Below are 27,074 nucleotides of genomic sequence, written 5' to 3'. Positions count from 1 at the left end.
CAACAAAGTACTTAAAGCCACTTGTAGATCAGATTATAGATGAAGTCCTAGCTAATATTAATATGAACTAATTGAAGATCAGTACGTAGTGCCGGAAATGCGAGATGAAGGTGAAAGCTGGAGCCTTATTATTTGAGCCCAGCTGGCACGAATCACAAGCTAGTTACACTTTTATTATAATCAAAGCTAGAAACATCTAGGGAGTTTATTTCTTTGACAATGCGATATACTGTATCAAAAGATGGCCGATGCCCTAGTCTAATGTGCCAAGTTAAAGAAGATGTACGTTTTAATTCCCATTGACTTGATGCAATGCTAGATAAATAATATATTTATATAGGAGTACCCTACAAAATTCAAAAGAGTTTTCGTTTTCATGGACCGATGCAATTTATGGGAGACGTAAAGCAGTGGCCTTTCCAGGACCATATATAGTCTTAATTATCAAGAACTCCTAATCCGTTGTTCAATTTTGACCCATTGATCTGGCCACAATGAGAGTCCTGAATCTGATGATCGAATACACAGAATTCAGTGCGTGATAATATTTCATTGGTCACATTAATTGTAATGAACCCCCTTGTGATTACAGTTGTAATAATGAAGAGGATTGAAATGGAGGGATTACAGTTGCCGTTAGACTCTTTGTGATTTCTATTGTGATGAGGAAGATGATGAAAAATAGAAATCTACGGCTACTGCAACGAAAACAGAGGCACATAATATGTTTGATAATATGCTAAAGAAACATTAAATTACTACGGGAGTGCTTCGAGAGCTCCCAAACCTCCATTATAGAAAATTACTCAGGCTACAAAATATTTCAGATTTCATATCCAAATTAATAAGGACCTCTATTTTCTCTACATATACCAGAAGATGAGGACCTAATTTTGCAACAACCAACTAAGGCCAAGGGCCCATTCTAACTAATATTAACTAAGCTCATAGGACACTAAACAACTCAATCAAAATAAAAGATAACAAAACAATTAAGTTGGAGGCCCAACAGGCCCAATCTAATCGTAGTTAGGTTCATTCTATTTTTTTCAATTTAATTTAGATAATTTATTTTTTAATTTTTAATTTTTTAAATAATAATTAATTTAATAAATTTCTATACTCAATAACATAATTAATCCTTTTGAATTCGACATCTAATTTTTTTTAAATACATTACTATTTATTTCAATTCTATACACTTACATATATTTTTAACACGATAAAAGTGAAAACTGAAGCATTTTTATTTGAGCCCAGCTGGCACGAATTACAAACTACGTACAGTACTTTTTTTATAATCAAAGCTAGAAACAGCTAGGGAGTTTATTTCTTTGACAAGGCGATATACTGTATCGAAAGACGGATGCCCTAGTCTAAAGTGTCACGTTAAGGAAAATGTTTTAATTCCCATTGACTTGATGCGATGGTAGATAAATAATAATACACAGAATTCAATTCGTTATAATATTTCATGAAAAATTTTATTTGTAGTTTCCGTGATTGCATATCCAAGTCCTTAATTAAATAAAAAAAATATTATTTTAATAAAAATATTATAATAATTTTAAAAAAATTTAAAGATAAAATTAACTAAACTTATAATACAATCATTGCCCATATTTCATCATCACCTTAATCTGCACTGATTGTTTCCCATTGACTCGGCACAAAGGAAACAAAAGTTTAAAGCTTTTCGTCCTATTCTCTCTATGACTCAAATCTTTACAACGTCAAGAAATGAAAGAGACTTCTTTTCATTCCTTTTTGCGGTTATAAAATGAACGAGACATGCAGTTTCATTTCAGCACAATTTTCTTTTTGCTTGCTTATAGCGTATAGCGAGGCTGATCCTGTCGACTTTACAGGTAATTGTTTTTTTAATTATGATATATTGTTTGATAAATTTATGTAAACTTTTAACTTTCAGTTTTGTAAATTTCGCCGCTTGACATATATTTTGTAAATCTTATTTTCGTGCATTTACAACTCAAAAATATCTCTTGCATGCGAAGTCATCAGTCCAACATCCCGACTCAAGAACTTCAAAAACTTATCTCCCCCTTCGTCAAATAATAGAAGAATTATATATTTAGTTAATTTGGAATTTTTACTGGTTATTTTGGACGTTGTATCACCGACAGGCTTCAAGTTTGAGTACTCAACTCCGTCGGCATCATTCGATCGGCAAGTGATCAAGCTGGGGAGCTGGTTAGTGTTTAGTACTTTTCCTTCGTTTATCGTATGCTAACGTAATTTTAACTTTAACTATTTTTCACGTACATGATGATCATTTCGTCTTGCTGGAAGGCATAGATAGTGCATGAAGGTACTGATGCGATAACATAATAATTAATGAATATACTTGCATGGCTGTTTTGTCTCGAGGCATATAAGTATTTGCGACAGATTATTTGTGACGATAACGACTATTTCTAATGAAAACAGATTCATTTTAATAGGAAATAATTATTTTCACTATAAATAGTTGGTGACAAATAAACAGTTTTCTTATAGACTGCAACTTTTCCCCCCTCATACATCATATATGAAATTCATTCATGTTAAGTTCGTATTTTCTCTGTGTATATATTTATATGTATGTCCATGTGCATGCATGCGTATAAAGATATAAGAAAAGATATTTGCAGCCGTGAATTGTGCAACCGCTACGTAATCACTTTGAAAAAAGTGAATAAAATATGTGACTCAAATGAAAAAAAAAAAAATTAATAGTGGACCCCACTCTTTTTCAAAGCGATACACGGCGGTTGCACACTTGACGGTTGTATATAGAATTACTCTAAAGATATATTCATCCACAAAGTCGCAAAATGGCATCTGGCCAAAGCCAATACAACCACGATCAAATGTCTAAGCACTCGTATTCACCTAATATTTTGTAATTCCTCCCATCCTAGAATTAGTTCACAATACCAACAGATTTTGATTGAGACCCAGGTAAACCAGAACCCAGTGATTGCTGCTAACTTATGCTACAGTACACTATAGCCCCATGCATGAAATCTAGAAAAAAATATTACCTAGAGAAATACTAGCTAGTTGTTTCGACTGCAAACCTAAATTGGTTGCATAAAAACTTTTTCAAATAAATAAAAAAGAAACTCATGCCGACAACAGAGAAGTGATAGTCACAAGTACCATAAAGATGAAACTCAAAATCCCCTACAAAATCATACCAGCAAGTCCATTACAAAATCTTAATAAACCACCAATAGCAAGTCCATTACAAAATAAAATAATGTTCGACTCTAAATAAGCCACCAACAAGTCCACCAGCAAGTCCACCACCATTACAATTGGAGGCTAGAAAAGTCCAATCAAAATAAACCACCAGCAAGCAAACAAGCTATGTATGAGATAGAGACCTATTCGTTTACTCCGCAATGATTTCCATTTAGATTATGTAAATACTCTTGTTGCACAGCATTCATGGAATCGATATCCAATTTCTTAATTTTTATATCAGTTTTTCTCTTCTTAAGGATGTATTAACTCAGATCTATCCTTATCAGCCTTGATTATCTCTTCTCTCCATCATTGATGTCTTCCTACCATCACTCATGTGGCTTAATATCTCATTAAACTCACTACATTGTGATTCCTTATCTTTTCCTTTTTCTCTTTCTTTCTCAGCCTTCTTGCCTAGAGGTATCTCAGCATTGACACTTTTATACTAATAAATCATTTTGGAAAACAATAACCCTATTCTATACTACTAAATCAGAGAAAATAGGTAGCAACATTGAATACATGCCTAGTAAAATTTTTGGACAATAACCCTGTTTTAATAACTAAAAATCAGCCATTCTATACTAATAAAAACTTAAGAAGAACTTAGAGTTAGAATTTACCCCATATTCGACTTTGAAGAGATGCGACAGTGATGAAGTACTGCATTGATGGAGGATGTGAAGTGATGATGAGAATTGCAATGAGTGAATGGAGACTGAAAATCTAGAAATGAAGGTGGATATTTCAATGAAGGGAGCGAGAAATACAAAACAAAGCATCAGCTAGAGAGAGAAAATGTATGTAGCTTTTATGTAAGATGAAGAAATTCTCTAAAATCGTATGCATTAGAGGAAATTCCAATTGACTACTGTAGCTTTTATGTAAATGTATGCGGTTTGCCTCCTCTAATGCATACGATTTTAGAGGATTATTAGCCAAATTTTGGATTGCAATGGCATTTGACTATGCCAATGCCATTGCTCTTAGATATTCACATCAATCGTCTCGATATTGACAATTATGGTGGACATACTAACATAGAAGACTATTTTGTAGCCAAAAAAGCCATCTTCAAGACTACCTTTTATTATTGGAGTCTCAAGAGTTATGGGATTGAACTATTTGGTTCAATTTTATGCACCTCCATTTTGATAATTTTATCAAGATTGTACAATGGAGTTTGAATTCTAAACTGTACATTTTCTCTTGATCATGGAAAACAAACAAACACTTGTTCTCTCCGCTAAGTTTGGGTGGTTTGTGACGGAGTTACACGACTAAGCTTCTGGGTGATGGTGTGTTCAGAATGCGTTTTTCAAAAGACATTGTAATAGAATCAATTTTTTTTTTTCATTTGTGAAGGAGGGGGGTCTATTGGTTATTACAGAGAGAAGCTGGAGGGTGGTGTCAAAGGTTGTTTTGGGACTCTCAACGGTCGGATGGCTGGCAAAGGCCTTTGAAGCTTGCTTGAAGAAAGAAAAAAAAAAATTATTCACCACAGTCAAGGAAGGCAGTAGTAGTTTTATAGTGCGGCACTGTTCGAATGATCGAGGCCGCTATATCGCAATTGTGGAATATTGTGGTCGTGGTGGTGGTAGGAGGAACTTTATATTCATTCCTGAGGAGGAGGGCGGAGGGTGGAAAAGGATGGGGTAGGCTGTGTGGGAGTTTTCTTACTACGGGAGATTCACTCACAGTGATGGAGCTATGAAGAGACCAAAGGAGGTGAAGGACTAGTTGCAACATCACTCCTATTGGGAGGTACTGATGGTGGAGCAACCCCGTGAGCTTGAATAGGGGAGACGACATGGAAGGGCATAGAGGTGCTGCTACTAGGAAGGTTATTGGACATGGTTTTGATAGAGAGTCTCGTCCAGTACAGTGGTAGGGTGGCAGTGGTAGACCCGCAAGTGGCGTGGTAGAGGCGTAGGTACTTCGTATTTTGCTCAACGTGAAAGGCTCAGTTGAGCACTTACAAAACAAGGTTGATTGGCTTATAAAGGACGAGGTGGGATTGGAAAGAAATGGGCGCTGTGGGTTTGAACGTGGGTTCAGATCTGTGTAACAAGGTCCTAGGTCCATTAGCTTAGGGCCACAGTCAAATGGGTGATGTAAGGCCCCAATCAATTGGTCTTGAGCCCAATAGCATAAGGCCTCATCAAGGGAGTTCAAGGTGCATGTTGCAGTGCTGTGGACAATAAATTATTTTCCAGCATACAGAAACTTGTCTTGGTGGAGCACAAAATGTAAAATGGCTTGTCCTATCTATAATAAAGATACTCAGTCTCAATGGTTGACAAATGGTAAAAAATTATGTTTCATGGAACATCGTCGATATTTACCACATGATCATAGATGACGTTCAAATAGAGCTATGTTTGATGGAAAGGTTGAGCGCAAGTCATCACCACCAGAGTTGTCTAGGCTAGATGTTACCATGCAGTTGATGGATGTCTCAGAAAATAGATTTCAGAAAACAAGGTTGATTGGCTTATGAAGGAGGAGGTGAGATTGGGAAGAAGTGTTCCATGTGTGGATTTAAACGTGGGTTTAGATCAGTGTAACAAGGGCCTGTAAGGCCTCAGTCAATTGGGCTTGAGCCCGATAGCTTAGGGCCATAGTCAAGTGGGCGCTATAAGGCCCCAGTCAATTGGGCTTGAGTCTGATAGCTTAAGGGGAAACCTCAACTACTGTAAGGCTCTAATCAATTGGGCTCGAGCCTGTAAACTCAAGGCCTTAGCCCATCGGGCCTCTTCCCGTTTGTAAGATTTGCAAGGGGGTGAACATTGGGTGCACTGAGACCAACTGTGGGACCATCGACGGTGGTTGAGAAAGCTCCAGCGATGGTAGTGCAACTGTCGACATCATTGCGTGAAGGGGAAACAAAGATCCTACCACCGACAGTCACAGTTTTGGTTTATTGTGGCCAAAAAATGCCGATAAACACCCTGGAAGCACCACTTCCTTAGGAGGAGGCCATACTTCAATCTGAGGAGCATCTCAAGTTGTTGTCGGAAGGATAGGATGAGCTTAGGATGGATTTCACTAAGGTTAGTGTTGTGAGGCTATCTCAAATGCTCAACCACATCGGTGATAATGATGTGGTGATGGTTCCTGAAACACAAATAACAACTCCACTCTCTGGCAACAATATGGAGCTTAATGTGGGTATTGTGGTCGAATGGGAGGGCATAAATCTATTTGGGGGGAGGAGAAGGGGATGTCATCGAATTTGCAGTGGCTTTCTAGAGAAGGGGAGCCCTTTCCTCTGAACTATCAGCTACCAAACGAGTTCAATGTGTCTGACTAGGTGCTCCAAAAGGTAAAGGAAATTCAACACTGTGTGGGAATAGTGTGTGTTAGTTTTGAGGAACAATTTATGGCTCTTCTCACTGCCATAGAGGTGGGTACTCTCTGTCTAAGAAATTTGGGACCAAGAAATAGTGGGAGCTTAAGAGACTTAAATGCTCATTGAACTATTAGGGCAGCTCAAGCCGTGATAGATCCAAAGAGAAGGAGATTATATCTCCTTTATGAAGCCAAACATTGTGTCTTGGAATATCTGTGGGTTGAATGAGACAAATAAGCATCTTCGCATAAAAACCTTGCTATGGGAATGGAGGGCGGACATAGTATGTTTACAAGAAACCAAGCTGAAATTGGTGTCCAGAAAAATAGTGTGAAGTGTTTGGAGTTGTCTTTATGTAGATTGGGTCAATCTAGCATCGAATGGGACTTCGGGTGGAATCTTAGTGATGTGGGATAGAAGGGTGGTGGAGAAAATGGAGTATTTTATAAGGGAGTATACAGTGGCCTGTTTCTTTAAAACCATGAAAGATAATGTTTTGTAGGCTTTTGCGGGTATATATGGGTCGAATGTTGACAGTATTAGAAGACTATTACAGGAAGAACTTGTTGCAATACATAGCTAGTAGGACCTCCCCTGGTGCATAGGTGGAGATTTTAACATCATAAGTTTCCCTAATGAAAGATCCAAAGATAGTCACTTGTGCCCAGTCGTGATAGATTTTTCAACATGTAATTTTTACCTGAATCTGGTGAATCTTCCTCTCATAGGGGGCCTTTTCTTGGTCCAATAATCAGACGTGGTCTTTGGAGGTGTGTCAGAAGAGGTTGCCTTGCCTTTGCTCGGATCATTTTCTCATCTTGTTGGATGGTGGTAGTACCCAAGGTGGGTGTCAATATTTTAAGTTTGAAAATATGTGGCTTAAAAGTGAAGGCTTTGAGGATAGGATAAGGCAATGGTAGTCATCTTATCAGTTTCATGGTACCCCCTCCTACATTGTTTAAAGCTTTGAAACTCTCAATCTCTTGGAGACATAGGGGAGCGAAAGAAAACCATGGTGGAGGAACTACAAGATTTCGATAGGATGCTTGAGGATAGAGTCCTCTCCCCATAAGAAATATCGCAAAAGCAAAGCTGGCTTTATAGTTGGAGAGAGTAATTTCTCTAAATGAGATCTCTTGGTGTCATAAGTCAAGAGTATTATGGTTGAAAGAAGGAGACCGAAGTACAAAATTCTTCCACAGAGTGGCTAATTCTCATAGGAGAAATAATACCATTGAGATGCTAAATATAAATGTTATAGACTTCATGGAGGCTCTTGTGATCCGGGATCATGCGGTGGATTTCTTTGAACAGTTGTTTAGAGTTGGAGAGGGGTAGAGGCCAAAACTTGATGGACTCGGTTTCGACTCTATTAAGCAACAGATAGTGTCTTGGTTGGGGAGATCTTTTGAGGAAGTGGAGGTTTATGATGTAGTAAGAAGAATGGTTAAAGACAAAGCACCAAGTCTAGACGGTTTCTTGATGGGGTTTTTTCAAACATGTTGGGAGGTAGTGAAAGAGGATATAATGAATGTGTTTCAGGAATTGTTCTCAACAAGAAAGTTCAAGAAAAGCCTAAATGCTACTTTTATTGCATTGATCACAAAGAAGATCGAAGCATCAGAGGTGAAAGATTATAGGCCCATTAGCCTCATTAATGGGGTGTACAAAATTATCTCCAAGGTGCTCGGAAACAGGCTAGGGGAGGCCTTGGGTTAGATAATTACAAAGTCACAAAATGCTTTTGTAAAGGGTTGCCAAATCCTGGATTCAGTCCTTATAGCCAATTAATGCATGGATAGCAGATTAAAGTCTGGTATCGTAGGGATTATTTGTAAGCTAGATATGGAAAATGCATACGATCATGTAAACTGGGAGTTCCTTCTTTATTTGTTGGAGAGATGTGGTTTTGGGGAGAGATGGTGTACGTGGATCAGATGGTGCATCTCAACAGCAAGGTTCTCAATTTTGATTAATGGCAGCTCAACTAGTTTCTTCATTAGTTCTCATGGCCTAAGACAAGGAGATCCATTGTCCCCACTTTTCTTTGTTGTCATCATGGAGGCCTTTAGTAGGATCTATCGGTTGTGGTTAGAAATGATTTTGTGGCTGGATTTTCAGTAAGTGATCCTAATAGGGGCCTTATTACTATATCTCATTTCTTTTTTGCAGATGACACTAATTTTCTGCAAGGTAGATCAAAACTAGCTTAGGGCACTGAAGGCACTTTTACTATGCTTCGAAGCAGCGTCAAACCTGATAGTTAACTTCAGTAAATCAGAGCTAGTGCCGGTTGGGAACGTAAGTAACACTCAACAATTGGCTAGCACACTTGGGTGTAAGGTTGCTTATCTTCATATGAAATATTTGGGATTGTCGTTAGGGGCTGGCTCACGGGCTTTATCAATTTGGGTTACAGTTATCGAGAAGATAGAATGAAGATTGGCATGGTGGAAGAGATTATACTTGTCAAAAGGAGGCCACGTGACTCTAATCAAGAGTACTCTCTCTAACTTACCAACTTTTTTTCTATCTTTATTTCCAATTCCAGCTTATGTGGCGGCACGGATTGAAAAACCCCATTGTGATTTCTTATGGAGCGGGATGGGGGACGAATTCAAGTTCCATCTAGTCAGTTAGGACAAGGTTTGCGGGCCAATTTCTTCACAAGGGTTGGGGATAAAAAATATGAGAACTTTATACCGGGCCCTACTTGGAAAATGGCTATGGAGATATAATATGGAACAGAAGCTCTATGGAAATTGGTGGTTGTTTGCAAATACGAAAGCTCTTGTGGGGGTGGGAGGGGGGGTGGTGTCTACTCGCCATGCTAGAGTGGGGATTTGGAAGCACATTAGACGAGGGTGGGGGGTGTCTACTCGCCATACTAAATTTGTAGTGGGTGCAGGTACTCAGATAAAATTTTGGAGGGACATATGGTGTGCGGAGGAGGCTCTAAAGGACTTTTTTTCATCCATTTTTCTAGTGGCATGTAAGCAAGAAGCTTCAATGGCGGACCTCATGGTTAAATCGGGGGAAACAAGTCTAATAGAGAATCACCTTCAGTAGAGCGGCCCAAGATTGGGAAGTAGACAATTTTGAGGCTTTTCTCAGCCTAGTGTATTTCGTGAAATTGAATGTACTACGAGCCGATAAGCTGTGGTGGACACTTGCAAGTAAGGGTGCTTTCTCAGTTCGATCCTTCTATAAGTCCCTTACACATTTACCGAATACTCAATTCCCATAGAGAAGACTTTGGAGGAATAGGATGCCCCCCAAAGCACTATTCTTTACTTGGATAGTTGCCTTGGGTAAGATTTTGACCATCGATAATCTGAGGAAGCGCCAGGTCGTTATTCTAGATTAGTGTTGTATGTGCAAGAAAGTTGACGAGACATTAGATCATCTCTTACTACATTGCAAGACAGTTAAAGCCTTGGGGATTGAAGTGTTCAGCTGAGTAGAGTTAAATTGGGTAATGCCTACCATAGCGATTGAGTTATTGGCCAACTGGACACTTCTGAGAGGTGCTCCACAAATCAAAGTCATGTGGAAGATGGTCTCTATCTGCATTATGTGGTGCATATGGCGAGATCGTAAAGATCGGACATTTGAAGATAAGAAGTGGACACTAGAGAAGCTTCAATCTTTATTTTTTTGTGCTTTATTTCTATGGGCCATAGCTATAGATTTTAATGGCCTAAATTTACATGATTTTCTTGTTTCCACTACTACAACCTAGATAGGTCTCATCTCTTGTATACCATCTTGTGTACTTAGGCTAGCCTATCCTTATTAATAATATCATTTACTTATAAAAAAAAATAATTTTATCCAACAAAGTCTGAGGTTACAAAAGGAAAATAGATTAGTGCTTCCGGTCTAAAAATTTCTTAACTCGTAGTTGAGAGGGAGGCCACCATGAAGATGTCTTTTCTTGCTGAAGGAGGATCCTAAGGAAAGAAGATGGGCTGAGAAACAATCTGTGCTGAGGTGATTAATGGGATTCTACTCCTTGATCCTCAAAAAAGAAGCATTCAATCTCTCACAAACGGGTAATGAGTGTGACTTGGAAGTCGATTAAATTAACCCAACATTCATCAAGTTAATCGAGAAAAAAGTTGTTGCAAGTGGCGGGGTGTGGTGGAGTGCATGGTTGATGGTGGTTGGAAAAATGAAGTGGATCTACCCTCCTACAATGGTGAAAAGGGTCAAAATATACATAAAAAACAATAATACAATAGGAAAAATGACCGAGAGGGAGCAACAAGAGAAAGCTAGTCCAAAAGGATGTTAGTTTAAATAGGTTAAAATTGTGGTTGTGAGAGCAGTGCGAGGAGGGCTCAACAATAGTGATCCATATCTTTTCTGAATAAATAAGCTAGGGAAAATACATCAACGTTTCCCTAGAGGCGATTTCATGATTTACGGAGTTTCCCATTTTGGTGATTTTTTCGTTTCCGATTGTGCTAGGGTTCACCCATGACGGTGAACATTACCCCTCTGGTTGTGCCATTGGTGGGGGCAGATGTTCAGGGTGGTACGGGGGAGGTTTCTTATGCCCAGGCAATGTCTCGTTCGGTGGAGTCCACTAATTTCAAGGTTTCTATGAGATTTCCAGTGGACATTGATGGGGGGAGCTTGGCTGTATTTTCACAGAACCAGAGATGGCAAAGGCAGTGGAAGATTTTCGGTTTGCTTTAGTCATGAAATTTATGAGATCCCGACCGTTGATTGATGATATTATACTTGCAGTGGTGAAGACGTGGGGGTTGTTGGAGATTCCAACGATAAGCTTTATGGATGAACTGCATGTTTTGATCCTGATGAAAAATGAACGTGACTTTGTGCATGGATGGGCACGTGAGGGTAGAACTCTAGGAGGTTTCTCTTTTCGGTTGTTTAGATGGACAAAAGATTTTGATCTAAAGAAGGAGTCTCCGTTGGCTAATCAATGGATTTATCTCCCAGGTTTGCCTATGCATTTGTACAGGAAATACTGTCTACAGATTTTGGCAACTTGTTTTGGTCATTTTCTAGGGACTAATAATGCGACTCTAAATCGAACTAGGGTGTCGGGAGCCCACATTTGTGTGGAGATAGATCTGATAAAGGAGCCAGTGCTGGGTTTTCCAATTGTTTTCTCCCAATCAAAGGTGATTTGGCAGGAAGCGACGTATGAAAAACTTGGTGTCTATTGTTAGAAATGTTTTAGACAAGGACATACATTTGTTATTTGTCAGGCAGGGAAGAGGACAAAAGTAGAGACAAAACAGAAAACTTGGAAGATATGGCAATTGAAATCTGCAAAAGGGGTGGTTGAAAGTCAGAACGTTACAAAGGAAAAGGATATGCTGAATGTGGAAGGAGTAACCGATGTGGATGTGGGGGGGATGAAAAAATTATTTCTGAATCTGAGCAGAACGTGATTTCGTGTGGCCCTCTAGTCCCTGTAAGTAGTGAACCACTAAATGTTTTACATGGGAATTTGGAGTCGGAGGAAATAGTAAAAGAAAATGAGGCAGGGCTACCTGGTGGGGGAGTGACAAGTGTTGATAGTACGAGGAGTGTGAGGAGATATGGTGTGATGAGGATCCGGGTACTACTTCGAAAGGTAATACAGATAAGGGGGAAGTAGAGTTGATTACGGCAGTGAAAGACACAGTAGAGACAAGTAGTCCTCTGGTGTGTGTTAATTCCGAGGAGGTGTGTAATACTGCTACTATACAAGTTTTGAGTGCTGTTGAACCTATATACTCTTCAGATAAAGAGATGGAGGATCGTAATTTGCAACTAGGTAAGGCGAAGATTTATGACTCGGATGTGGATCCCCATAGGTTATCTGGTCAGTCCACTGGTCTGGAAAGGATGACAGTTAAAAAATCACAATGGTTTCATTCCCGTCCACAAAAACTTAATCTATGATTGACACAATTTTGTTTTGGAATGTGAGGGGGTTGGGCAGTTCTATAGGAAGGTTGAAGAGTTTAGTTAAAAAGAATAATCCTGCGTTGGTGGCTATCTCTGAACCTTTTGCTGGGGAGTCATGAATGTCCCTGCTGAGAAGGTGTTTGTCGACTAATTTTTTATGTTCTGAAGCTAAAGGTGGAAAGCTTTGGGTTTTGTGGAGAGATGCTAATGCTTTTGATGTTGTGTGTAAGTCTGCTCAAATGATTACCGGGTGTGCTCAAATGATTACTGGGTGGTTCAAAGCGAAGAGTTATAAGTTTCTAGTTACGTTTGTTTATGCAAAATGTTCTCAAGCTGAACGAAGGAAATTATGGATAGAGCTGGAGGACGTTCAAGTTAACGATGTTCTGTGGATTGTGGTAGGGGATTTTAACGCTATTCATAGTGATAACGAGAGGCTCGGGGGTAATCCCAAGCCTTTATCTTCTATGGTTGATTTTAATGGTTGCCTAGATCGGTGTGGTCTCTTTGAGCTTTCTCATGAAGGGAGAAAAATGTCTTGGTGTAATGGGCATGAGGGGCAATCAAGAAGTTGGGTAAGGCTGGACAGGGCGGTAATTAATAGCAGATTTTCTACTCTTTTTTTGCATGCTCAATTGGAGTATTTGGGGAGGAGGACTTCCGATCACTATCCTATGGTGGTGTTTTTAGATAGGTAGTCGGCGTCCTATGGCCCTTCTCCTTTTCGGTTCCAAAACATGTCATGTTCCTATGTGGAATTTTTGGCTTGCGTTGAAAAGGCATGGAATAATCCGAACGGTAATTCTGGTCTTTCGAAACTGGCGGCAAGACTTAAACAGATAAAGTAGCTTTAAGGGCTTGGAATAAAGCTATTAGGTTGGGTGGATTTTATGATTAAAGAACTGCAAGAGAGGGTAGAGTCTTTGGAGTATCAACTGCATGAGGGGTACGCACAGGATGTTGAAGCTGATTATTTGGTATCCAAAATTGATTTAGGAACGTGGGAACGAAGAGAAGCTATGAGACTGGGCCAGATTGCTAAGAAGAAGTGGTTGGTTGATGGAGATCAGAATTCAACTTATTTTCACTAGGTGATCAACCAACGCCAAAAACAAAGCAATGTTTCAAAAATGACTTTTGCCAATGGGAGTGTGCTAGCCAATCCGGAAGAGGTTCACTTGGGTGCCATGGAGTATTTTAAAGGCTTTCTTACAAAACAACCAAGTGTTGAATCTACGGACTTAGCATCGTTGATTCAAGTATTATTACGGATGATGAGGATGATAAGCTTTGCAAGGAACCATCGGAAGAGGAGGTTAGAGATGCATTTTTTTCCATCCCTAAGAATAGTAGTCCGGGGCCTGATGGTTTTGGCTCGGCTTTCTTTATTATATATTGGGATATCGTTAAAAAAGATTTAGTGGAAGTGGCTACAGATTTTTTTCGAGGTTCGTCGTTGCCCAAGTTCTATTCTGCCTCCTTTATTGTTCTTATTCCTAAAGTGCAAGATCCAAAAAGTTTTGATAAATTCCGCCCTATTAGTCTTTGTTCGGTGGCTTATAAGATCTTTTCGAAGATCCTTGTTAAGAGGATGACGGGGCTTTTACATAAGTTGGTTTCACATGAGCAAGGTGCTTTTGTTTCAGGGCATAGTATTTTTGAAAATATCACACTGGCTCAAGAAATGGTGCATTCTTTGAATAAGAAATCAATGGGTGGTAATGTAATGATAAAACTTGATATGGCAAAGGCGTATGACCAGGTGGATTGGAGTTTTCTTTTGGCGGTGTTCAAGGCGTTTGGTTTTTCTGAAAATTTTTGCAGCTTAATTGGGGAGTGTGTTAAGTCTCCTTGGTTTTCAGTCAGGATGAACGGAACTTTCGAAGGGTTTTTTCAACTGTCTCGGGGGTTACGGCAAGGACATCCTCTCTCTCCTTATTTATTTATAGTGATGGAGGAAGTGTTATCAAGATTGCTTAGGAAGAATTTTGAAAAGGGAGGGATTGATAGATTTTTTCATCCGGTTGGAGCGCCTTTGATATCCCATTTATTGTATGCGAATGAGATCTCTTAATTTTTGTAAATGGAGGAAGAAGATCGTTGAAGAGACTCATGGAGACATTGGCAATTTATGAAAGATGGTCAGGTCATGGTATTAATAAAGACAAATATGCTTTCTATCCTTCCAAGTTTATAAATCCTACTCGTATGCGGGCGTTGATGAGAATGACGGGTGTTAAGGAAGGAAGTTTCCTTGTGAATTACTTGGGGGTACCACTTGTTGTGGGGAGGCTTACGGCACGCACATTGGAACCTCTTGTGTCTAAAATCTGTAATAAGGTGGCGGGATGGAAAGGAAAAATTTTATCACAAGGAGGTCGGCTGATTTTATTGCTCCATGTTCTCTCGAGTATGGCTATACATTCCCTCTCGGTTCTTAAAGTGCCATTGGTTATTATTCACAAGATCAATTCCATTTTATCTAGCTTCTTCTGTGGAGATGTCAATGGTAATCAAAGGATGAAATGGTGAGCTTGGCCGAGGTTGTGCAAACCAACGTCAGAGGGAGGTTTGGGGCTGAGGGACCTATTAGAAACTCAACAGTCACTGCATATGAAGTTTGCTTGGAGGATTATGTCGATGGAGAATCTATGCTCTGATTTTTTCTGTGCTAAATACTTGAAATCAGGATATATTGTTCTAGCCTCTCCCAACTCATTGGGATCTAGATTTTGGAAATCTATTCTATCGGTTTTACCGGAAGTCATGGAGAACATGCAAGTTTTGGTGAGAGGTGGAAATGTTTCTTTCTAGTTTGATAGATGGCTTGCCTCAGGTCCTCTCTCAGCTCAAGTTGACAACATTCAAAATAAGTTGCTGTAGTTAAAGGATTGTTGGTATAATAATTCATGGGAGTATGATCGATTGGTGGATCTAGTGGGAGTGGAAACTATAGAGGCGATTTTTCAAAGTATTTCGGTTTGAAGAGTAGGGTCCGATGTCTTTATTTGGAAACCTTGCAAGGATGGGGTCTTCTCTTCGGCTAGTGCTTGGGAAGTGGTTCGGCTGAGAGCGGAACCATTATTATGGTATGAATGGATATGGAACAAATTGCTTCCCAAACAAGTTTATGTGTGTGTTTGGAAAGCTAGATTTCAAGCCTTAGTGGTGGATGAGAGGGTGCAGAGCAGAGGTGTTTCATGGCGTCATGTTGCGATTGCTGCAATGCTAAAGGCGTGGAATCCATTGATCATGTATTGAGTGGGGGTGAGTTTGCACTCCGTGTATGGGACAAATCAAGTTCAGAATTAGGGCTCCCTCATGTGCGGCTGACAACTTGGTGGGCAAGATTGTCGACATGGTTTCGTTGTGCAAAAAGGTCCACTTTCAAAGGGATGCTGATAGGTCTTCCTCCATGTTTGATAACTTGGATGTTATCGACAAGGAGGTGTAGGGTGCGTATGGAAGGGGTACTTGATTCAGTTGAGAATGTTTGGTGTTCGGTGAAGTATTGGGTCCTTATGATTGCAGGTGATCTTGTGGCATCAAGTCCTCTGTCTTCGCATGATGGACAAATTCTTTGTAATTTGGGTTTGACTCAGCGAGTCCAAAACATCTGTAGACATCGTCTAGTTGCATGGTAAAGACCCTCTGATGGCTGGGTCAAATTAAACTGTGACAGGAGTTGCCGTGGGAACTCGGGGAGCAGCAGAGGTGGGGGAGTGATAAGGGATGTTTTCGAAGAGGTCTTGGGGGTTTTTTCTACTCATTTTGGTTTCGGTACCAATAATGAAGCTGAATTAAGAGCCATTAGAGAAGGTGTTGTTTTGTGTAAATCGCTTAATTTGTTCAACGCGATTATTGAGAGTGACTCTAAATCGGTTGTGGATTGGCTAATTCAAGGCCGATGTTCGTTATGGTATTTGTGGGATTTTTGGGACGATTTACTCAAAGTGCTACATGGTGTTAAACTTCATGGTGAGTCATCAATTTCGGGAAGGGAATCAAGCGGCTTATTTTCTTGCAAGACAAGGTGAGGAAGGGAGGTCCATTTCCTATGTTATTGAGGGGTATTGTTCGGATTGACAAGGCTGGGCTGTATAGTTTTAGGCCATAATTGCTAGTGGTTTATTTATGTTGTTGGTCTTGTTTTCGGCTATTGGTTTCGTTTAATTATATTGTTTTGTTTTCACTGTATTCCTCCGTCACAAGTGAGGGCTTTTAATAAAATTGGGAGGAGGTCACTCTTGAACATGTGACCTTTGTTTCTTAAAGAGAGAGAGAGAGAGAGAGAGAGAGAGCAGTGCGGGCAGTGGCAACGATGCATGGGTTCCACATAAACACGTCCAACCAACCCGCAATGAAAACAACCCATCTTCAACACTACACAGAGGATAACACAGGGCACAAGGAGAGACCTACCACATGAACTCAGCCTCCAAAACCAGAGACCAACATAGGATTGGTGCGCCGTTGTGAGGGGAGGCTTGAATGGGTTGGGGACTACCGGTACGTCGAAGGAAAGTGGGTAAGAAGTGGGTCTCGGTGCAAGAGTGGCCTGAATTCGTACGGGGTTTCAGGTTGAGGGGTAAGAAGAGGGAGAAGGGGTCACCAACGGACTAAGCGAGGGGGAGAGTTAGAGAGACAGAGAGACAGAGACAGAAAGAGACAGAGTGACGGAGATCAAACTATAGAGAGAGAGAGAGAGTGATGGATGGAAAGACAATGAGTGGGAGTGGAGTGGAGTTAGTGGAAGTTATTGTCCAGTACGTGGGTTTGATTAGAGTCTTGTATGAATTAGAAGCATTATGATGAGGGAAGACAATGAGTGAATTTATGACAACATCGAGGTGGCCTAAATTTATGACAAGTTGTACCATTATTTCATTTATGGCATCGTATAATTATTGTTAAAGATCCAACTATTGATCCAAAAGGCCTAGAATTATTGGATATTAATTTGCTTAAAATTTTAACCCTCACGATCATAACATTTCACCACGCTTCCAATTTCAAAGTCCACGGCGAACTCGTGACGTGATCTATACTCTGATACCAATTGTTAAAGACTCAACTATCGATCCAAAAGCTCTAGGACTGTTGGATACTAATTTGGATAAACCTTTAACTCTCATGATCATAAGAGAGAGAGAGAGAGAGAGAGAGAGAGAGAAAGAGGAGAGGAGAGGACAAAGTGAGCTAGAGAGAGGGGCAAAGAAAGGAGAGGAAGATTGAGAATCAGAAAGAGTGGGAGGGAGCAGTCGAGGGGGCTGCGCAAGAGGGGAAATGAGAGAGACAGACATCGGGGTAGAGGGAAAAGGGAAATAAAATAATTTTAGACCGTGTTTGGTCTACTTCACTACTCTATTCACTATTATTTACAAACAGTTCACTATTGTTCACAAACTATTCACTACTTTTGCATTACTATTCACAGATAATTTGAGATCACCTCAACATCGAAACATAGCCTAATGAGCATAAAACGACATTGTTTTTGTGTCTAAGGGCTAGGCGTCTTCTAAGGTTGGGCTTTCGGCTTCTATCCAACCGAGTCTCATGTAAAGTTATGTTAATTTATTATTTTAATCAAATTGATTAGAGTGATTTTTATTTTTCATTTGTTATTTGCAAAAAGGTCACCAAACTTTAGTCCAACAATTTAGGTTTCTATCAGAGTTTTTCAAAGATTGTGTTACTTTACCATATCATGCATATATATTTTGTGCATAATTCATATATTTATCTTTAGTATGACTAGTTAATATGTTCGTCTATTGATCACTTTGATTAAGAATTGATCATATCAGCTATAGACGTGTTTCACAACTTCACACACACAATCACCTGCAACCAAAGTGTCGAGTGGCTTGGAGGTTTTGGGGAACGCCTCTGATACCTAAGTCAGTGATCACAATAAGAATCTCATTTTTTAGACAAATGAATAACATGATATTCACATACCTGGGTGATATGTATATATAGAGCCCCTGAGATTTCTGTTACCATGCGATACTGGGCTTATCTGCTATTTGAAGTTCAAGTCTTGGGATGGAGAGTTAATCAAATCGAAATGACTAGGTAGCTCTCCTTGTGCGAGAGACTTTCAATCGGTTATTCTTTCAATGGTTGGGATGTATTGGGCTCTCAGGAAGTGGGGTTATTAACCTAAGTTGTAGCCCAGGCCTGTGAAGTGGCCTAATAGGCTTCAGAGTGCTATTAAGCCCCTTCCAATTAACCAGCGAAGTCACATCATGCTCAGTGTTACGAGACTTGAAATTATAGCGCTGCTTTATTATCTGGGTTTTCTGTCATTTGTGCCCCTTTGTCAGAACGTCATTTCGTGTTTGCCTTTTGTATTTATAGTCTTCTCACTCTCTCTTTTCCACTTCTCCTCTTTTGATTCTCTCCTTTCTTCTCTTGACCACTCTGTTTTCTTCGCACTCTCTCTCTTAGCGTTCTCTGCAAGTCTATGGCTTCCTCTAAGAGCCATCCTATGGCTTCCTCTCCTAGGGCAGGTTCTTTACGACCTCGCGATTCCCCTGTTCGTCCGGAAGGAGCCAATACTAATCCTATAAGGGAAGGGGAAAATGCTCCTCGCTCGATTTCTTAGGGTCATTAGTGGTCCTCAATCATTTCCTATCACAAACTAGACGCCGCGAGGGACAACTTCAACATCCCGGATACGGTGGCTTTAGAATTGCCTGATCAGAGCCACGACGCCGCCAACATGAGAGGTATGGCCGTTTTTGTTGCCCTGTATGTGGTCATGTTTGTGATGGGGCTTCATTTGCCCTTTGTATGACCTATTAGTGATGTGTTAGATGTCTTGGGATTTGCCTCGGCCCAATTGGTGCCTAATACCGGGAGGATTTTAACGGCTTGTTGCGTTCTTTGGTGGCAAGTGTTGGAGCGTACGGGTGATGAATATCTCAATCTCACGTCTCATGAGTTCCTTTCTCTTCATGGATTTAGATGCTTGGATAGGAACCTTTGTAGTTTTAGGTCTCACAATAAAATAGTTTAGTTAAAGCCTAAGTATTCCCACACCAAGGATTGGCTAAGGAAATTTTTCTTCATCTCGAGTGATGGTTGGGAATTCCTTACTGATGACGACTCGAATCATGAATTATGCATTAGAGATTCTCCTTTCTCTAGTGGCACTCTTGCAAAGTCTTCAATTAAAAGTGTTTCCAATAAAAAATAAGTGCCATTTTTAATAGGACCACAGTATAATGCGCTATATTCCAAAGAATTAATCAAGATCATAATTAGAGTTGTAAGAACTTCTTCTACCCAGGTAAACGACACTTCATTCACCACCATCTCATACCAATGAAATTTGAGACATTACAATAACTCCTTAATTCTTAACGTATTTCTTGTTAGACCATTACACATTCTAGGTAACATGAGTGAAGTCCAACAACTTCAATCCGATTTTTTTCTCATTATCGTTTCTCTGAAGTGATCTAACTATTATTCTATTTTTTATGTTTTTCATTTGTTATCGGGAAGAAAGTCACCAAACTTTAATATGATAGTTTTGAGTTTATGGAAGGAGTTTTATAAGGGTAATGTTACTTTACCATGTTATTCGTATATATTTTGTCATGCCCCATGCATAATCGAGGCGTACCTTTTAACATGAAATCCATAAAATATAAAACTTAGATATAATTATCCTCCATAGTCAAATGGTTAAAAATTCTTCCAAATAGAATAAACTAAACATTGTAAAAAAATCTTTGAACTCATACTAACCCACTTATACCACCTTTCTCTTATAATCCTATCATGTGTTATCTATTCCAATTGTTATAACCACCAAGTATCTGAAAAAATAGTGGACAAAAGGTGAGTCCAGAATTAGTAGGCAGCAAACTTATAGTAGTGTGTAAACGTGAGCTAGCTACATAATGCAGAAACAAAAAATTCTCAAAAACAATAGCAGTGATATTTTTGAAATATTTATTTGTCAAATAATATATACAAAAGACCTTACACACAAGCACACTAAACAACATAAAAAACAAAAACAAAGTCCATGCTTACTCCCATGACAGGGTTGTGCATATTTGCGGATAGCCAAACAAAATGTAAATAAATGTTTTGTCACCAAAATGAGTGCACTCGAAATAGATATTTACTCCCATGGTAGGATTGTACATATCTGTCGTTAGCTTGGTAGAATATAAATCCCTATGTTGTCACCAAAGTAAGTGCACTCAAAACAGAGACCATGTTTTCCCCATGGCAGGTTTGTGCATTTTGCAGATAGCAAAGGAGAACATAAATCACCAAATCACCAAAGCAATTGCACTCAAAATAGAGGCCACTATTATTTCCCATGGTAGGGTTGGAATCCACTATTATATCCCTTGGCGAGGCAAGAAATGAGAGATCACTATTATATCTCGTGGCGGGGCTAGAAATCAGACAAAACAAAATATTATACCTTAGGGGTTTCAAATACAATGCAATAACATAAATAGGATACTAAACAAATAATATCATAGAATCGGGTCAATGTTTCAGATTTCATATTCACATTTTATGACATAGAGAAATATAGTACGAAAATTATTCATGTCTACATCAAGTCATTATAAAATGTCACATTTCAATGTTCAAATATAAAGACTAGTGCAACAAATAATCAAGATAGTTTTCCTAACAAAATATGCAAGTTTTTTACAAAAATTAATCTCAATTAGTTTTTGGCAAAATTTACCGTAGGAGCACTGCTTACCTTAATTTTACACATTCTCTAAATTTTCCCACAACAGTGCCAAACGAATATCATTCCTCAACCTATAAAATAGGCATGTAACTTATGTAAATTTCTACTTAAGCACGTACTTGCAATTAAAACCTGAAATATTTAGTTAACCTTTATTTGAGTAACCATTAAAATCCTCGTAACCCTAAAACTATGTCCACATCCACACATTTGTTTTCTCTTGATGTTATTATAGGAAATAATAGTAAATAATAACTACGGTCGACATTACTAGTAGACATAAAAAATATATCATCAAAGAGTGTTTCATAGATTTTGTGATATGTTTCCTTGATTCTCATCCAAGACGGGGTTTGGGGTTTGTTTTCTTCTTCTTTATATAGGTCCTCTTTGTAAGGAAGAGGTCAAATATGAAGTAATAAGAACATAGGTCCTCTTTATATAAATTGAAATACAATAGATGAAGATCAGGCCAACGTTGTTTACCATTTTCTATCATCTTTTAGTAGCATTTAGCACTGACATGGTGATAAAAATACATATGATTAATACTCTATTTCACATGCGGGTCAAACTCTCCCAACATATGAAATATTTATTTAGAATGAATTGAAAGGCAAAGGTTCAAATTCAGGAATTCTATTCAAATACCATGCATGTGAAAATCCTTGTCTTGAAAGACTTAAGTCAAAGGGAAGAGATAAATTTACTTATTTATATCCATAACAGGAAATTGAAAAGTGTGTCATGATGTCTATATATCTTTCAAGTTTCATCTAATTGTATATATATTTCTTGATTTCGACAGATTGAACATGGCTACAAGTATGCTCTCAAGCACAATTGTTCTTGAGGTTCTTAGAAATGACAATTACCCGAATTGGAGTGCTTGCATTAAAAACTATCTCTTGGCTCAAGATCTTTGGGATATTTTCGAAACAACGACAAAACCTCCAAAACTAGAAGATGATGCAGTGGAATTCAAAGCTTGGAGGAAGAAGAATGCTGCAGCTTTGCATGCAATTCAGATTTCATGTGGGGTGGAAATACAGTCTCAGATCAATGATATCAGTTCTGCTAAAACTGTTTGGGATATGTTGCCTAAATTAGTGCACCAACCACCATCAAAAGGAGCTAGTTATAACCCAGTGGCTGAGCAGGGAAACGCGTTGAATATCCTATCCAACAATGTTCACGAGGATGGATCAATGATTGCACCTTATCAAAAGGTTGAAATAGGAAGCTCCTCAAACAACCCAGGTCTTTGTCTCTCTCTCAAGCTATATTAACATTATTGAACCAAAAAAAAAAAAAGAAACCATAAGATTACAATTAGGGACAAGGAAGACAAAATGATGACATGCCCATTATTGAACGAGATGTTTTCTTCTTTTTATTTTATTGTTTATTGTTGTTTGTGCAAAGTCTTGGCAAATATGATTAAATTCTACTGTGAAAGCAAGATTTTGTGATTACCTTTTAGGAGCAATTTTCTTGTTACTATTAATGGAACTAAAAGCAAAGAGAAGTTTTCTTTGTTGTTTACTGATCTATTCTAAACAAGTTCAAGATATAAAATAGAAGCATAAGCCATGGAGGCATGTAGGATTACTATAGGTGAATGTGATATACTCGAGGGGACCATCGAGATTGGCTAGAAGCCTCTAAGATAGGCTTGAGGATGTCCTCAAAGATTGGCTCGTGGAGGTCCCTTCGAGTAAAATCTTTCCCTTTTAAACTAGGCGTGCCGAGTGTGTATACAAGAAAGACCAATTTTTGGGCAAAAGCATAGGAGCATTGCTTACCCGATATTTTACAGTGTACTATCTAAACCACATAACAAAAAAGTAGTAGAATTACAACCTAGATAACAAAATCAAACCATACCAATGTTTAACCAACTTAAATAACAAAATTTTATAATCAAAACCATAGGTAAAAAAGAATCGAAATACATGGGCCTATATGCAACCCAATCTAATTTAGTCCCCTGGGTTCCTCAAGTTTATAGTGGCCCAAGCACAACGTACCACAAAGGTACTATTCCACCACAAGGTTACTCATCTTCCATGGAATCACTTATAATTCCGGAATTTTAAAACACCAATCCATAAATATTGGTTGTTTGGCCACATCCATTGTATATATTAAACCTTTTTTGGACACTTGAGGATATCTATTATGGTTGTTTTTTTCTTTCCACTTTATATATACATTGAATGGTATGTATGAATGATGACAAGATAATGTTTGAAATGGACATGAATTTCAACATAAGCCATTATATCATTAGCCTAAGTAATCCCTACTAAAGATGATGATTTTATTGGTTATATAACAAATGACCACCTTGGCTTGCATTGTTAGCTAATTTAACATTGATATAATGAATTCATACTATGCATTTTGGGCTAAGAATGTCTTCTGAAATTGAACGTGAATAGTATGGTTATTCTCTTGTAATAAGCCAATAGAATCTTCATTCTAGCTAAAGCAAAATATTGTTTTATGGGTGTATATGGGCAAAATGGGAGAATATAAGAGCTTTATTCTAATTAGATGTTCCACATGCCCATATCTCAATACATTTGTACTAGCCCAAATCAAATCAGTTATTTAATGAGTTATAATGGGATAAAAGCACAACTAGGGTTTCGATGATGGCCAAGAAATCTATTCAAGTACTGAGATGGTTAATAGTTCTCCCCTATAACATAATTGTGCCCTAGCTATTAGGAGAAACTCAAATGAAAAGTTGTTAGGTTGATAATCATTCTCTCATAGTTAGGTTAACTCTTCGTCAAGTTAAAATGGAGAGAGGTATGTTTTTTTAACTCGTACAATTGTATTGGATATTGTGGTTCAGATCGAAGATCCTAATATTAATGTTTGATGCTAAAATATTTAACAAATTAATTAGGTATGCAATAGGCATGTCAATAGGTAATCAATAGGAATGCAATTTAATACTTTGTTAATGAGAGTTGTGAAAAACGTGCGAATGTCGAATACTTGAATGTTTTGTGCCATAACAAGATAGCACTATGGTTCGGATCTGCGTATGTATTGGTCTTGACGGCCTAGGCGGGTGCAAGTGTGCACTCACTTCTCTTGTTGGCATGTCATTAGGAGATGGGAGGAGCTGATCCCTTGAAATGGGGAGCTCACCATGTGGGTAGATGTGAGAGCTCACGTAAGCAAGGAGCTTACCATGCATGCCAGAAAGGCGAGCTCGGCATGCGAGCACTGTACTCCACGTCCCTTGCTGCCTCATGTGATCCGAGTTACTCCAATGGTCTTGGACCAGCAGAGTTCTTTAGATAAGCTTTCCCATGGGTTTAGGATTAGTTGTTATAATTTCTAAACAAAGACGGTATGTTCTAGGGCAAATTGAAATAAACAAAGACATGAAGAGATTCATGAGAGGACTTGGCTCTTCATTTCTTTTTATATTTCTTCGGGATCATGCGACCATTTCTCAGAGGTGAACAACTTAGGGTACGTTTGGGTGTTGAAAAGTGTTGAGAAGTGTTGAGAATGTTTGTGAATAGTTATGAGTAGAGATTTGAGTGAGTTTATGGGTCCCATTGAGAGTATTTTGAGTTGTTTGGATGTGTGAAGTATGTTGAGTTGTTGACTTTTGAGTAGGTAGTTGAAAAATATGTGGGTCCCATAAATATTATAGTGATTTGATTTTTAAAAATAAATATTATAATGATTTTATTATAGTGATTTTTTAATATTAATAAATATTGTAGTGATTTTATTTTACTTTTATATATAATAATGATAAATATTATAATGATTTTATTTTTAATTTATATATAATAGTGATAAATATTATAATGATTTTATTTTTTATTTATATTTAATAGTGATAAATATTATAGTCATTTTATTTTTTATTTATATATTTTAGTGATTTTATTTTTTATTTATATATAATAGTGATAAATATTTTTTATTTATATATTATAGTTATTTTATTATAGTGATTTTATTTTTTATTTATATATTATAGTGATTTATTTATATTTAATAGTGATAAATATTATAGTGATTTTATTTTTTATTTATATATTATAGTGATTTTATTTTTTATTTATATATTATAGTGATTTTATTTTTTATTTATATATTATAGTGATTTTATTTTTTATTCATATATTATAATGATTTTATTTTTTATTTATATTTAATAGTTATAAATATTATAGTGATTTTATTTTTTATTTATATATTATAGTGATTTTGTTTTTTATTTATATATTATAGCGATTTTATTTTTTATTTATATATAATAGTGATAAATATTTTTTATTTATATATATTATAGTGATTTTATTTTTTATTTATATATTATAGTGATTTTATTTTATTTATATTTAATAGTGATAAATATTATAGTAATTTTATTTTTTATTTATATGTAATAGTGATAAGTATTATAGAATGTTTGTGAATAGTTATGAGTAGAGATTGAAGTAGGTTTGTGGGTCCCATTGAAAGTATTTTAAGTTGTTTGGCATGTGAAGTATTTTCAAAAGTACGAAAATATTTGGAAAGTGTTGAGGAACTTTTGGTACCCAAACATAGCCTTAATCTCGCAGAAGACGTCAACCATTGATGTTGACTTTCAAACCCAAAAGTCAATGGTAATCAGATGATCGAATCTTGGTGGTGACAGTGTTGAACTACCGTTAATAAGAGAAAATGAATGAAGTTGTGAAAAAAAAAAATGAGAATGATACTTGCGTGGTTTGACATTAATGAAGCCTGCGACCATAGTCTAGAAGAGAAATTCACTATATATGAACCGAATATGTGCAAAATACAAATGTAGTCTTGAAATAAATCAGAATTTAAATAAATGATTTGAATGACAACACATTGTGACCGGATGAGAATATTACACAATTTTAAAGACGTAGGTTATTAATTAATAATTCTCCGTTAATTAATAATTCTCCGTTTGTTGCGAGCTTATTTGCTACACCTCCTGACAAACAACTCATTGCACGTTTGATCGTTGATTGAAAATTCATATGATATTCAAGCAATTTTTGTGACTCACATATCATATATTTATACTCAACTCTGACATGCATCTAGCTGCCCAAAACGAATAAATAGTTTCGTTTCGTTTCGTTTCATTTCATTTTATTATAAGAAAACAAGGAAAACTTGGCGCAGGGAGGCAAAACATAATTAATACTTGGAACGCGGACTACTATATGGGGTATGCGCCACTACACAAGGCTTTGCAAAGTGGTGATTGGAATTCTGCAAAAGAATTCCTTAAGCTCCAACCCAATTCATTGACCGCAAAAATTACTACTTTGGGCAAGACTGCTCTTCACTTGTCTGTTGAGGCGGGACATGTCCATATAGTGGAAGCGTTGGTGGAGGAAATGTCGGAAGATGACTTGGAAGTACAAGATAATTTCGGTAACACAGCTCTACTGAATGCAACATCTACTGGACAGTACAAGATGGTTGAGTGCATGCTTAGAAAGAACAAAAAGTTGGTCAGCATGGGAAGAGCTAGCCCCAATGGGTTCCATATGCTTCCAGTTGTTTGGGCTCTTTCAAATGGATATATAAAAATAGCTCGGTATCTTTATTCTCTCACTCCGCTTGAAGATCTAATTCCAGAAAAGGGCAGGAGCGGTTCAACACTTTGTAGCGAAGCTATATATACCAGAGCTTTAGGTACGTACGTAACAACTTGATCTTCGTCAAACTATATATATATATATATGTATATCATCTCCACTACAATTATTAATTCTATCT

General features: G+C 37.7%; 1 protein-coding gene across 2 annotated transcripts in view; it reads left to right on the top strand.

Annotated features, from left to right (window-relative positions):
* The first annotated feature begins 1,685 nt into the window (after nucleotides 1-1,685).
* LOC108990281 overlaps nucleotides 1,686-27,074 on the top strand; it is a 655,370-nt gene continuing 629,981 nt past the window's right edge. For both annotated transcript variants that reach the window (XM_035691899.1, XM_018964201.2), the window contains exons 1-4: nucleotides 1,686-1,868; nucleotides 2,145-2,211; nucleotides 22,087-22,538; nucleotides 26,472-26,990. In XM_035691899.1, coding sequence (XP_035547792.1) covers nucleotides 22,094-22,538; nucleotides 26,472-26,990 — 964 coding nt within the window. In that variant the 5' untranslated portion in view covers nucleotides 1,686-1,868; nucleotides 2,145-2,211; nucleotides 22,087-22,093. The remainder of the gene's footprint in view (nucleotides 1,869-2,144; nucleotides 2,212-22,086; nucleotides 22,539-26,471; nucleotides 26,991-27,074) is intronic.

Source organism: Juglans regia, chromosome 7, assembly GCF_001411555.2.
Source record: "Juglans regia cultivar Chandler chromosome 7, Walnut 2.0, whole genome shotgun sequence".
Classification (NCBI taxonomy): Eukaryota; Viridiplantae; Streptophyta; class Magnoliopsida; order Fagales; family Juglandaceae; genus Juglans; species Juglans regia.
This window is presented reverse-complemented; position numbering and strand designations above follow the sequence as displayed.